Genomic DNA, 14,239 nt, shown 5'->3' with positions numbered 1-14,239 from the left:
CCAGTGTAATTGATAGAGGATAGGGGTAATGTGATGCCAGGGTCTGGTGTGCGTAAGTAATCTAGCTGCTGAGTTTTGAATGTATTGAAGACGGTTAATCAATTTAGTAGGGAGACCAGTGAGAAGGGCATTGCAATAATCTAATCTGGATGTTACGAAAGCGTTAATGAGGGTCTCAACAGAGGTAGGGGTAAGAGAAGGGCGGAGTCTGGAGATGTCTTTAAGGTGGAAAAACGCAGTTTTGGTGAGGTGTTTAATATGGGATTCAAAGGAGAGAGAAGAGTCGATGATGACGCCCAGATTTTTTACTTCAGAGGAAGTGGAGGTAAAATAGTCAGGGATAGAGAACTGAGAAAAGTTTATCTTTTTAAGTAAAGATGGGGTGGCGATGATGATGGCTTCGGTTTTGTTTTGATTAAGTTTAAGACAATTTTGGGTCAGCCAATTACTAATTTCGTTGAGGCAGGTTGTTAACTTAGCGAGGGGGACTGGATGGGAGGGTTTAGTGTGTATATAGATATACTGACAATTTAAAACGGTGTGTTTGGTTCTTGATTATGATTGGCTGATTTGGCATTCTATGTGGTTGTAGTAGCCATTGGTTTTGCCCTGGTATACTTCCCATAACATACACTAATTTTTACATTATTTATTATTTAATATATATTTTAATTATTTGTGTGGCTAAACATAGACATAGTAGGTTAAAATAAAAAAATAAAATTAAAATAAAAAGCTACCCTAGTCAAAAAACACCTCTTCCCTTGCCACACAAAAAACGATTAGGCCTAAAGGGTGGTTTATGCCTCGAGACCAGCGTCCCTGCGTCGTGATGCAGTGAGCCGCGCAGTTAACGGAGTGAAGCCCCCCCCATCACGCAGGTACTCTGGGGCACCTCCCCAAAATTGTGTCTCGACGCAGGGAATGATGCAGACAGCGACGGAGTGAAGGGCGGGAAGGAGAGAAAATAGGTCTCTGATTGGTCCTCTCGACCAGCCTGCTCTGTCCTCGAGTCGAGAACAAGCTACTTCCTTGTTCTAACCTTCATCGGGCAACGGACTGTGTGGGCTCTTCATTAAATAAGTTGTCCGTGCTTTTGTCTTTTCATTTATTTACAAAGAACCAAAGACAACACGTGTACTTGCAAGTTACGACGCTGAAGTTATTTGGACAGTTGAACCGTGTTTCCGAGGTCGAGGAAACATTCCGCTTCGTGCGTCCTATCCTCGACAAATGAGTCACTTCTTTGTTCCAAACTACCGCGGTGGCTGCCAGTGCGATCAAAATGCACATGACAAAGATTTAATGTTTAATTTTCATTGTCGTCGAGTCTGTGAAGCTAAAAAAAACAACCGACACGTCTAGGTTACTCTTTGTATTGAAGGCAGTTTGAGTGTGGAATGACATCGCGCAGACCGCGCTTCAAAAAAGGGAATAAATCAAAATTAACTGCATCATAGCTGCGACAAGCTCACTCTGTGGCACTGCCGTGCCAGGAAGTATAACCCGCCCTTAACTGTCCGATATATTGCATATTATGCACAATGAATTATATGCCTTAAATATCTTACCTTAGAAGTGGGTTCAAAAAAGGATGTAAAAATAATTTTAAATGAGAATAATAATAATGATGCAAATTGCAAAATAATGAATTAATAAAAATGTGCCATAATCCTGAAACGGACAGGCAAAACAATTTAGTACTTGGCCTTAGTTGGCTAGAGGGGTCAAGTGCTTCCTCAATGAATACAAATCAATTAAAATATACCAGCACATTATGAGTCTTTATTTACAGTACATGTGTGGTTTTATTTACAACATTTAAAATAATACAAATAAAGGCAAATAGAAGAACAGGAGAGGAGGGAAAATCTGAAGCAGTAAACAGACAGAGAAGGGTGGATGTTTTAAAACAGGGGTGGGGAACCTATGTCTCGAGGGCCGTTTGCGACCGCCGTTTTATCCGACCCCGATATGATTTTAATGCTATGCAGCTTCACATGAAATATGACATACTTTGTAAAGGAATCTTGGAAAATGCATTAGCAATACAATTATGTTATATTCAGGGAAACTAGAGGTGGTGTTTGTTTAAAAGCTGGCTGCCTTCAATATAGGATAAAAGTGAAAGGGGAAAATCCTGGTTTGTGTTCATAGTATGGCCCTCGGAGGACGTTTAGGGTCCTCGGATGAATTTGAAGTGGCCCTTCGAATGAAAAAGGTTCCCCACACCTGTTTTAAAACAACACACAGGGGTGATGAAGGCCATTTTTAAAATGACACAGAGACAGAGGAAGGGAGGCGGGAGAACGTACAGTCCCAGACAGAGACAGCGACAGAGACAGAGGGAGGGGCCAGGATGTGACCGTTATCATCTTGTAACAGTCATCGTCCACAGCACCTCGCTTGCATATTGTGCCTTCTGCTGGTGTGTGCGTGTGTGTGTGTGTGTGTGTGTGTGTGTGTGTGTGTGTGTGTGTGTTCAGAGCAGCTGGTAGCGTATGATCCGCCCCCCACGTAGCTCCTTGATGCGCTGGCAGTGTCTGAGCATGCTCAGTAGGTTCAGGAAGCGCTTGTCCATCGTCACCTCCCCAAACTCACGCAGATCCGCCTCCACTACGAAGAAATGACCTACACACACACACACAAAGTTTAAATGACTTGAACCAAGGCAGATGGATAGACAATACTCACATACACACTATTTGATTATCCTTAATATCAGCTTTAATCACAAGGCTGCCAAGGCTCACCCAATCGTTTGCTTATTGGCCAGCCGCCAGGCAGCAGACTAAACCCTCCCCAGAATAGAAGCTCCAGACCACGAACACGAATGAAGAGAACTATAATGGGCGGGTCAACAGGCTACCACGATACACTATCATGACTCAGTAGTCGGTATCATGAATAGGCTTATCACGATTTCTCAGTTCGATACAGTATCGTCACAGCCCAAGTTGCATGTTAATAAGCCTTCATAAAGACTCCACAAGGCGCCTCACCTTTGGTCTCGCCGGTCTCGTTCTCCTTGAAGCGGTCGTACAGTTTGCGAGAGTGGTTGTTCAGCGACCGTGGAGGCTGGTGCAGGATCTTGTACTTCTCAGTCACGGCCTTGTTGAAGCTCCGCACGGCTGAGTTCAACTGGTCATACGTCACCCTCCCCTTCATGTACCTGAGCAAGTGTTCAAGGTAAATTAAAAGTAAAAAAACAAACAAACACAGCTTCCTTCCAAAACAGGTGATATATCTGAGTAATAGCCAGTAGTAGAGCTGTGTATTTGTTAGAGATGCACCGGATCCTGATTTTTAGAATCCTGACCGATACAGGATCCACTGCTTAAGATCCTGCCGGATCCGGAACCGGATACCGGATCCTACGAAAGGGTTGAAACACATACCCAACTCACACACGTGGGCCCTTTTTATTACCTTGGCGCAAACTATTTTTAAGACTCATTGGCTTACTGCCACACTGCCTTCAACGGCCGCTTCCAAAGGGCTTTCACTCCATGCAGCGATTGGAGTTGTGAAAGACTGACTGAAAAGCCTAGGCTACGAAAAAAGTAGAGATGCCCCAGGTAATGATTTTTAGATAACTGCCGGATACCGGATCCACTGTTTAAGATCCTGCCGGATTCGGATAGCCTGAAAAACCCTATTATCCTGCTGGATCCGGAACCGGATCTTGGTTCCTGTACATCTCTAGTATTTGTCTTCAGATCAACTGACTCTGCACTGACTGTGTCAAGTTTGTGGTGCGTTCCATCTACCTCATTAGGTACAGCGGAGTAAATTATGCTGCTGCTATGTAATAGCATGTGCTGATAGTGTTGTACTTACACCATGAATTGACTTTTACTTTTTTTTTTTTTATGTTTTTGAGGCTTTTATACCTTCAATGTAGATAAGACCGCAAAGAGATGACAAGTAAGTGAGAGAGAGAGATGGGGTAGGGGTCGGAAAGTGACCAAGGCTGGAGAAGTGATGCAAATAAAAAAAATTGTATTGTACAGAGTGAATTGGACTGAAGAGCCAAGAACAGTGGGGAGAGGAAAGAACGAAAAGAAGAAGAAAAAGAAAAAGAAAAAGAAGAAGAAGAAGAAGAAGAAGAAGAAGAAGAAAAAGAAGAAGAAGAAGAAGAAAGAACGAGACGAAGAAGAAGAAGAAGAAGGAGAAGAAGTCCAGCAACAACAACACCAGTAATAATAAATGTGCAGCGTACGCTGGTATGGCGTCAAACTCGTGTACGGTGATGAACTCCATCTCCTTGATGGGTTTTCGGCTCTTCTTGGGCCCCGCGACAGCTGGCTGCTCCTTCACCGACGGAGCCTCGTTCTCCTTCTGTTCCTCTCTATGGAGGGCACAAACAAGATTAACCCATTTCAGCCTAAGCCCTTTTTGGGAAAGGTGCCCTCTCCCTATTAAAACCTAAATATCTCAGCCTCTGAAGAACATAAAACACGAAATAAGTTGCATTTAAAATCTAGAACTTTCATTTTGTAATAGAATGTGTTCATTCAGCTCTAACATACCCACATATTTAATAAAACAGCTCAAATCTCAAAGTCCTGAATGCAGCTTATATGTGTCTCCATGGAAACACAGGGTTAAATTAAATTCTTTATTGTCCCATAGGGATATCTGTTTTCACATCAGACTGTTCAGTTCCATACGCTTAGATCTTGTAGTGCACATCTCATTTGCTATATAGACACCATTTTCACACTTATGATGAGGTCAAGGGGGCGTTTTACCTGGCGGCGGTGGCTGGGAGGGGGAGGTTGCGGGGGACGTTCTCAGACATGTGAATGGCATCTTGCAAATCCTCCTCAACCAGCGCATGAAGTTCCTGAAACACACACACACACACACACACACACACACACACACACACACACACACACACACACACACACACACACACACACACACACACACACACACACACACACACACACACACACACAGAGAGACACAGAAAAAAACACACACACACACAAACATCAGTAAATGAAGGTCCTGCAGTACATATAGAGCTCCTCATGTTGTGAAACATCTACATCCGGAGTTCCCTACTGTTTCCACCTTGGGGTCCACTTAGAATGTTCACAAATGTTCGGGGCCCACCTCTGACCCAATAAGCAATACAACTCAAATAAATAGTCAACAGCAACAGCAACAGCAACACACACACACACACACACACACACACACACACACACACACACACACACACACACACACACACACACACACACACACACACACACACACACACACACACACACAATTTTGATTTGAAGAAAATGATTTCAATGCCCACTAGGAATACTTTCAAGGCCCACAGTTTGAGAATCAGTGATCTACAGACCTGCAGGCGTTTGAGTGAAGCCCTCTCCTCTGCTACACGTATCTCAAACTGTTTCAGCATGGGAGCCAGCCCGATCACCTCCTCCGCTATCCTGCTGAAAATCTTCTGCTTCTCTGGGTCATTACCTGAAACATATTGGCAATTTGTCGTTCAATAGCCACATCTTAGAATGGGTTCAATTAGGGATGTTAACCTGTAGCCGTTTAACCGGTAGTCGACCGGATCAACGTTAACCAGTTAAAATATTCTGCCACCGGTTAACCCCCAATCAATTTAGAGCACAAACCATTTACATGGAATGCCCCATATTGAGAAAAAAAATCACTTTCGAATTTTCTTGTACTGTAGGCTGGGGTTACATTACATTTGCCGCTTTTATCCAAAGTGACTTACAAGTCGAGGACATAGGTCACAGGTCACAGTGTACAGTACAACACATACACAGTGCACAGGAAACATACAGAGTGCAGATGACAGGTAGAGTTTGGTTAGTGTTATTATTATTATTATTATTATGCAAGTACATTTAGCACAGTACTATATAGAGTGAAGGCCTTTGTAAACACACACACACACACACACACACACACACACACACACACACACACACACACACACACACACACACACACACACACACACACACACACACACACACGAGCTGGGGAACGCAGACAGACAAGTCAAGTACACTAAACTGAACAAAAAGGTCAAGCCTCTGTACCTGCAATTGAAACTTACCGATATCTCTGAGGTGTATGAGGTTTTTCACTTTTGACAATTTGCTGTTGATGTGCTCTGTCAACTCGTCCAGCTCGCTCTGGCTCATGGTCCTTCTGTGCAGACACACATACTGCATTAGAAACAGGGTAGCCTATTATGTCCTTTCGTGTTCTCACTCACACTAGATGACAAGAAAGCCTGTACTTTCACAAAACTATCTAGTGTAGGCAGTATTTAAAGAGGAAGATGCCAGAGGGTCACGTTTAGACGTAACCTGGCCTTGTCAATAAGAAGTGAAATAAGTGAAAAGGAGTCTAGTACTGTAGCCCTGAAACCGTAGTTCTACTTTAACTCAGCTGTTTTGCGAATCTGACACTAGCCTCTAACTTCAAACCACTGACTTGTATAATATATACTGGCTGCTTCAAACTATGACCAGGACAACTGAGCGGACAGCTAATTTACCTCGTTCTTTGCAAAACAAAAGAGAAGTTATTGTGCTTCTCCATTTAAAAAAAAAAAACACTGGTCTAGCAGATCCAAAACAATGACTTAACAACATTAGCTTATGTTGGCATATTGAAAAGAAAAAACAACAGGTCTCAGGAGGACGCCTGCTTACTTACGCCGTACGAATTCACTACTTGGTTGATAAGACAAAAATAAATATTTCGTTACACTTTGCTCTCGTGGTATATCTAGGAATATATTGTTGACTTCTTTCTTCTTCTTCTATATTGTTGACAAACGTGTCCCCGCGTTAAAATTCAAATGTTCTCTGTCCTGATCTGAGTGATTCTTCTTCGAGTGCAGACAGCAGTGATTTTGCCACTCTATCGCCACCCTCCGGCCGGCGTTTTTTAAAGCAGCTAAAAAACTGAAGTTACATTGATGCCACCTAGCGTCCTGTTGTTGAACTAAAACGGCATCCTTTTTTGCAGAACAACTTCAAGACGTGTCCTCTCCTTTCCCCCATCCTCTCCCCGCATCCAAAACACTTTTAAAAGTCAATTTCCAACACCTTTGACCTACTGCAAGAGCACAAAACATTCTAAATAAAATAATAAAATGGTGTCCAACTCCTGGCAAGAACATTCCTCCAAAACAAAGGGACTATTTTCATGACATACAGACATGTATGACTATCCTTGATCTAGTCATAATAATGCATTGCCGCAATGCATTATTATGACTAGATCAAGGATAGTCATACATGTCTGTATGTCATGAAAATAGTCCCTTTGTTTTGCGGCAATGCATTATTATGACCAGATCAAGGATAGTCATACATGTCTGTATGTCATGAAAATAGTCCCTTTTTTGTCTTCCTATGTTGACTCTGTGCTAGCCCCCCCCCCCACACACACACACACACACAAACAAAGACACCCCCTCCCCCCAACTCCATTTGACATTTGCACCCATTGTTCTGTTTATGTATATTTTCTGTGACCTTTGATTCTGCAAGTGTAGTATGCTATGATTATGTCCTTGATTGTAAGTCACTTTGGATAAAAGTATCAAAAGTGCCAAATGTAATATAATCTATGGGCAAAGACCCATGGCAATTGCACTTCACTCCTCTTCTCATATTGTCTGGCGGCAAATGCCATACTAAATCACAAGTGTTCGATTCGAAATTCGAAAAGAATGCGCAAGGCAGCGTGGGTACTCCCAGGCTACTTCTCATACCCAATTAATGATGACCCCTGGGCCCAGGACAACTAGCCCTGTCGGTGGGCCTGCCTCTGACTTTTCAGATCAGCACAGTGCACACAGGCTTATTAAGATCTTTACTACTACCTTGTCAGGAAATGAGATATGAGAAGTCAGAATTGACACGTCTGTTTAATATGTTTGCATGCCTGAGGCATCAGGTATAAAAGAGTGTGCATGCATGCATGTGAGCGTTTGCCATAGAAAAGAGTCTTGCTATATGTGTAGGGTCCTGCCAGCAGGTTGTTCAGTAGAAAAATGAAAAACACAAAAATGAGGAAAAGTTTTTCATGACAATTTTCTCAGCTTTGCTCTTTGTGACGTGTCTTTAGGTTTGAAATCAAGTCACGGGCCTACTGTGCCACATGTCACTCCGCCATTTGCTAGGGAATTCTAGCCTGATAAACCAGCCTAAATGTGAGACTGGATCCTGAGAAATTGGAATTGCAAATGGATGGCCATTGAAGATGTGTATGTGTGGGGTCCATAATGGATACATGAAACATGAAACAGTTCAACTTCAGTATCAGCTACTTTGTAACTCCATTTCAGGCATTTTTTGTCCAATCAGGACCGGCTATACATCTAAGAGGCGGGGCTTATGGTCATGTTTTGATCCCATGGTCCCACATACCGGAAGTTAGCGAACAGTGATCTGCCTGTGTGCTCTAACGAAAGAAATCACATGAAACATTGCATTATTTCAGAGTTTCTGCTATGATTTACATATCAGAAGCCCGTCACTGCTAAGAGTCTGCAAAGGAGCTGACGTCGGTATGTTCGCTACTTTCCATATGCAGTTAGCAAGTAACAATGAAGTAAGCAATGAACTGCTGTTAGCCATAACTTTAGCAGAGTATGCACGCGACGTTGCCACCGCCCTGTCAAAACAATGCTCGGTCTCGTTTTTTGAGTATATTCATCTATATAAGCATACATGATTTATGTTGTTGTCATCTATGTTGTCGTGTTGTCACCTTATATACTGGTGTGCCTTGAATATTGTAGGCCTCCACAAATATGTAGCCTACTAAGAACATTCACATCAATGTTTTGACAGCCTTGTTGTTACTGTAGCCTATGTTATAACTATGTATCTGTTCGCCCAGGTCAGCTGTCAGGATGACCATCACCATGAAGACAAATAAGTCGTACAAGCTGGTGGTTCATAAGAAAGGCTTTGGAGGAAGTGGTAGGACATCAACAGCACCACAATACCACCAAATAAAAGCCTCACAATAGGCCTATGGCTAGTTCTGCTACATAGTAATGTAGCTTAACAGTGTAGCAGAGGTGTCAAAAGTAAATCCAAAAAGAAACACAGTATCCTTCCAACACAGTTAACTTATCTGAGCTGGTTGGATCAAGTTTGTGGTTGGTTCATGTTAGGTGTTCAGTGTTTTTCAGTAACAACACAGTCTACCTACCTCATTGGTACAATGGCGTAAATGGTGCAACAACTATGTAACATCATGTGCCATTCTTATACTTACACCATGAATTTACTTTTTCTTGTGACACCTCTGATGTGTCATAAAGACACTGGCAGTACTGCCTATTGCTTACTGCTAGTTGGCATCAGTTACATAAGTTGCTTTGGTTAAAAGCATCTGCCTAATGTAATGTCATGAAATGTAACGTGTTGGGTCTGTGTCTTTCTGCAGACGATGAGTTGATGATGAACCCGAAGGTGTTCCCCCAGGTGTCGCTGGGGGACATCGTGGAGATCGCTCACCCAAACGACGAGTACAGGTGAGGTGGGCTCGTTGTAAACAATCTATTCCATATCAGCTCTGCTGTGTCTGTGCTCAGAGGCCAAAGGCCATTTAGACACGCAGAAAACATTTGGTTGACTTCTTGGACTTTTCGACACACTTTTCTGGTCTTCTGTGTCATTTTATTGATATCTCTCTCTCTCTCTCTCTCTCTCTCTCTCTCTCTCTCTCTCTCTCTCTCTCTCTCTCTCTCTCTCATTCCACCAGTCCTCTGCTGCTTCAGGTGAAGAGTCTGAAAGAGGACCTGCAAAAAGGTACTGCTAGCTGACCACTTGCCATTTCACATCAAGTACTGTTGACCACTGTATGTCATGCTCGGTAATATTCCATTTCAAGAGTCACACAGACTTTGAGTGATGTCTTGCCGTAAGATCTTTCATACTTAGCAATGGCTCCCCAATTGCACCCTCCATTGACAACCTTGAAGCCCCATCATCAGGTGTTTATCACAGCCCCGTCACAGTATTCATCTTGACTTCTACCACAAAGTGCAGTATTTATCTTGATCCCACCTCATTATGTGCAGTATTTATCTTGATCCCACGTCATTATGAAGTGCGGTATTTCTCTTGATCCCACGTCAGTATCAAGTGCAGTATTTCTCTTGATCCCACCTCATAAAGTGCAGTATTTCTCTTGATGCCCACCTCATAAAGTGCAGTATTTCTCTTGATCCCACCTCATAAAGTGCAGTATTTCTCTTGATGCCCACCTCATAAAGTGCAGTATTTCTCTTGATCCCACTGCATTCTGAAGTGCATGTCCCCTCTCCCTCATTCTGAAGTGTATGTCCCCTCTCCCTCAGAGACCGTCAGCGTTGACCAGACGGTGGCCCAGGCCTTCAAGCTGCGCGCCTACCAGGACGTCATCATCAACATCGTGGATCCCAAGGTACTGTAAGCTTGCACGCTATTATACTATAAGTCAGGGGTCCCCAACCTTTCTGGGTCGGAGGGCTACCAAGGGCAACCAAGGGCTACCCAAGGGCTACTGAGAGCTACCCGAGGGCTAAAATCTTGTAGTCGTGACTGTTTATTAACATCGTTGGTGGGCACCTCAGAGGCTCCTGGAGGGCTACCTGGTGCCCGCAGGCACCACGTTGGTGACGCCTGCTATAAGTTATTCATTAGCCATCGTCATTACTTAGCCAGTTATTACTTAGCCATCTCGTCAAAAAAGCATATTTCACTGTCATCATCAACATCGTGGATTCCAAGGTACTGCACATTCACACCATGCTATATACTAACTGTCTCATACCATCAGATCACAGAGCAAGGCAGTTGACGGGGGGACAACCGGGTTAGCTGTCCTGGGCCCAATTGGGTTCCTATTACTTTGTATGTATTGAGTGGGGAGTCTTTTTATATGATTTGTTACTTAGTTATTACTAAATTGTCTCATCGTGCAAAAAAAGATAAATATTTCATTATCATCATCAACATTGTGGATTCCAAGGTACTGTGAACTCACATGCTATTGTAACGGATGCCAACTAGCAGAGTTTAGCGGACGGATGTTAGTAAACTTCCCTCCCAAAGTCTCATAGAGTATTGCTGGTAATGATGAGCTATACATCTCGACCTTTAGCTCAGTGGTATGGTGCTGTGCCTCCCATGTGCGAACTGGAGCGGTCACCGGTAGGTGGTGGGTTCCAGCCCTGAGTGTCAAACTAGTGCAGGATCACCTCAGTTATACTGTTACTAAGTTATTACTGAGCTATCTTATCAACAACAAAGCTGTATATTTCATTCTGATCACAATATTAACAGAGTTTCACCACCTAAAGTGTTTAAAGAGTCCGTCATCACAAAAAAATCAGTTTCACTGAAAGCAGTAATTGAGTTTTATCTTGTCATGAACAAAGCTGTATATTTCATTCTGATCACAATTTTAACAGAATTTCACCACCTAAAGTGTTTGAAGAGTTCGTCATCACAAAAAGTCAGTTCCACTGAAAGCAGTAATTGAGTTTTATCTTTCTTCCGTTTTTTCAGCCATTGTCTTAGTCTAGTTATGCTACTTTTAGTTACAAGATTCAATGATGCATGAAGTACAGGAGAAAGGTCAAATAAGGTCATTTAACCCAAAATTTAAGTATTTAAATTTAATTGTTTGCAATTACTTCGGTGTGACACAAGAAAAGAGTGCTAAAGCTAGATCAGCATCTGCAGACTGCATTTGACACCATTGTGGTGTACCTTTTTTGAGTTTTCGGAGTTGTCAGAGATAGCATTTTATTTATTTTGTAGGATGTCACTCTTGACCTGGTGGAGCTGACCTTCAAAGATCAGTACATCGGCCGAGGAGACATGTGGAGGCTCAAGAAGAGTCTGGTAAGGAGGAGTGTGTTTACAGCTGTGTGTGTGTGCGTGCGTTTTAGAAGAACGATTCCGTTTGTAGATTGAATCAGTGGCTACGTTTGTTTACATGACGTTTTTAATTCCGAATGAATAATTCCTAATTAAATAGTTCCGTCAAGTTTCCTTGGATCTTTCATTTAATTCTGAATTGTGATGTGTTTACATGATGTTTTCAAAGCCGAATTAAGCTTTATTTTAGAATTCAAGTGAGTGAATTCTGAATAATGTCTCCTGTAAACGAGACCATTGACTCACTTGTGTATGTATGTACTCCTGCAGGTCAGTACTTGTGCATATGTGACTCAGAAAGTAGAGTTTGCTGGCATCAGGTATGTGCATTAACTCAGTTGTTTCCAATACTGTTTTCAGGCTGACCATTATGGTGTCCTACCCTCTTAATTAAGACTATTTAATCCGTTTCTCCTCTATTATTTCTTAATATTATTGCCGGATTCATGCAAATGCAGTTCTGGGTTTCTAACTTGCCACTAAAAACGGCATACTAAGTTGTATTAAAATCCGGGTTGGTCGGGCCACAAAGTGTCTGATTTCATGTGAAATGATCCTGTTTTCTCCATGGAGGTGTGGCGATACAGGCCCTAAGCCACAGGAAATGTGAAAAATGGGCTTTCACCCAAGCTGTTCCTGATCATAATCCTGTTCCTGTGTAGGGCCCAGGCCAGTGAGCTGTGGGTCAAAGGTGAAAAGGTCACGTGTGGATACATCAGTGAGGACACCAGGGTAAGAAGCACACGCTGCACTGTTACCACCTGATCTGTAACTCCTGCTCAATCTGTGCTGCACATTTGCATGCCAAGGCCAACATACACAAAATGATCTAAGAATACTGCAGATGATGTGCATTGAGCAGACCGTATAAAACTGGAACTTGTTGTTTCTACTGATACATACTGTAATTATGACTTGTTGTTTCTACTGATACATACTGTAATTATTCCCATGTGCAAAACATTTGCAAGTCTGATTATGTTCAGGGTTCCCACTGGTGCTTGAATTCCTTGAAAATGCTTGAATTTCAAAAAGTGTTTTCAAGGTTGTGAAAATGCTTGAATGTTTGGTGAAGAACTTGAAAATGCTTGAAATTTGTGTCAAGTCAAACTCTGTAAGCCAAATAATGGAAAAAAATCTGAGGGAGTGAGATGTCAGGTGGGATTTGCCATTCGACACCATAAAATTGATGAGAATGCAGGAAATTGCATCTTAAAGACACAACATTTTCTGGGGGAGGACCCCCATCCCCCCTTCCCACGACCTATTTAAAGGTGCTGGAAAACTGGAAATTTGGTGCTTGAAGGTGCTTGAAAAGTGCTTGAATTTGTTCATGAAAAAGGTGTGGGAACCCTGTATGTTATTGAACAGGTACTAAGACACGCTTTCCATCTCACTACCTCCATACTGCCTGCTCAATCCATACTGCACATGTGCATACAAAAGCATAAGCAATAGCATAGATGATCGTCATTGAAACGACTGTGTAATACTGTACACCAACTGCTGCTACCGAACTTATCTTTTTACTGATGTGCAAGTACAAAGCGGATTCCAAAAAAGTTGGGACACTTTGTATGTTGTGAATAAAATAAAAATGCTGGCATTTTCAAAACATCCAATATGTTAATAAGGTAGAGCATTATGTACCGACAACATATCAGTTGTTAAAGTCAAGCAGAATTATTGTTTTGAGGTAATTATGTTATCATTTCAAATTTGACCCATGCAACAAATCTCAAAAAAGTTGGGACAGGGCCAACACATGTTGTAATAGTTGGATAATTCTAAAAATAACACAAGGAAGAATATTTTAAAAGGAACTATATTGACTGCCAACATGAATGCACAAATAAAATACCATCACAGAGAGGCTGTGGCACTCAGAAGCGAAGATTTTGAGGGGCTAATTATTTATCTATTACACAGAAAGATTGAATTATCAAAATTGCAGGCATATAAGGCCTATTTCCGTAATATAGAGTTCTGTGTAATCATTGCATGAGTTATGAGATCATGACATACTCATCGTCAATAAGCAAACTATGACACTCCAACAATGACAGCTCTCGAAAAAATGACCATAAACACAACACTTCATTAATGCACATGATGCAGACATTAAACAGTGTTGCATGCGGAAAGCTCATTCTAGATGGACCTAGGAGACATGTGAAACTGTCCTCTGATTACAGAATGGAAAATATTTCATCCTTTTTTAAAATCTAGGAGTCATGCACCCTCCAGGTTATATAGAAAGTGCATACTTCAGCTTGATTTAG

The 14,239-nt window shown here is 42.1% G+C and overlaps 2 protein-coding genes across 11 annotated transcripts in view; one reads left to right on the top strand and one right to left on the bottom strand.

Annotated features, from left to right (window-relative positions):
- Positions 1-1,757: 1,757 nt before the first annotated feature.
- LOC134458910 (spindle and kinetochore-associated protein 1-like) lies at positions 1,758-6,908 on the bottom strand. 4 transcript variants are annotated; one of them, XM_063211290.1, is made up of 7 exons: positions 6,721-6,908; positions 6,113-6,207; positions 5,372-5,496; positions 4,755-4,849; positions 4,223-4,351; positions 3,003-3,172; positions 1,758-2,631 (listed from the first exon to the last, which is right to left on the bottom strand). In XM_063211290.1, the coding sequence occupies exons 2-7, from the start codon at positions 6,198-6,200 to the stop codon at positions 2,483-2,485; spliced, it is 756 nt and encodes a 251-aa protein (XP_063067360.1). In that variant the 5' UTR covers positions 6,201-6,207; positions 6,721-6,908; the 3' UTR covers positions 1,758-2,482. The 4 variants fall into 4 exon arrangements, with proteins under 4 accessions (XP_063067360.1, XP_063067361.1, XP_063067362.1 ...); XM_063211291.1 differs by having other exon boundaries at positions 6,113-6,204; XM_063211292.1 differs by having other exon boundaries at positions 6,773-6,908.
- Positions 6,909-8,452: 1,544 nt separating this feature from the next.
- The window catches only part of depdc5 (DEP domain containing 5, GATOR1 subcomplex subunit), a 50,479-nt gene continuing 44,692 nt past the window's right edge, over positions 8,453-14,239 (top strand). For 6 of the 7 annotated variants that reach the window (XR_010036543.1, XM_063210355.1, XM_063210357.1 and 3 more), the window contains exons 1-8: positions 8,453-8,584; positions 8,920-9,002; positions 9,475-9,562; positions 9,793-9,839; positions 10,391-10,476; positions 11,838-11,921; positions 12,228-12,277; positions 12,620-12,689. Coding sequence is in view for 6 of the 7 variants with exons in the window: in XM_063210355.1 (XP_063066425.1) it covers positions 8,933-9,002; positions 9,475-9,562; positions 9,793-9,839; positions 10,391-10,476; positions 11,838-11,921; positions 12,228-12,277; positions 12,620-12,689 (495 nt within the window). In the remaining variant the exon portion in view is untranslated. The remainder of the gene's footprint in view (positions 8,585-8,919; positions 9,003-9,474; positions 9,563-9,792; positions 9,840-10,390; positions 10,477-11,837; positions 11,922-12,227; positions 12,278-12,619; positions 12,690-14,239) is intronic. The other variant, XM_063210354.1, reaches the window with a different exon arrangement.

The sequence above is a fragment of the Engraulis encrasicolus genome, chromosome 11 (genome assembly GCF_034702125.1).
Source record: "Engraulis encrasicolus isolate BLACKSEA-1 chromosome 11, IST_EnEncr_1.0, whole genome shotgun sequence".
Lineage (NCBI taxonomy): Eukaryota > Metazoa > Chordata > Actinopteri > Clupeiformes > Engraulidae > Engraulis > Engraulis encrasicolus.
This window is presented reverse-complemented; position numbering and strand designations above follow the sequence as displayed.

Bases quoted from the DNA above. Each gene is read 5' to 3' on its own strand.
- LOC134458910 (XM_063211290.1), bottom strand. From the start codon at position 6,200: ATGAGCCAGAGCGAGCTGGACGAGTTGACAGAGCACATCAACAGCAAA. The intron at 4,850-5,371 runs GTCTGTAGATCA...TGTGTGTTTCAG, and splicing joins CTTCACTCAAACGCCTGCAG to GAACTTCATGCGCTGGTTGA. The intron at 3,173-4,222 runs GTACGCTGCACA...ACACTTGCTCAG, and splicing joins GAGTTTGACGCCATACCAGC to GTACATGAAGGGGAGGGTGA.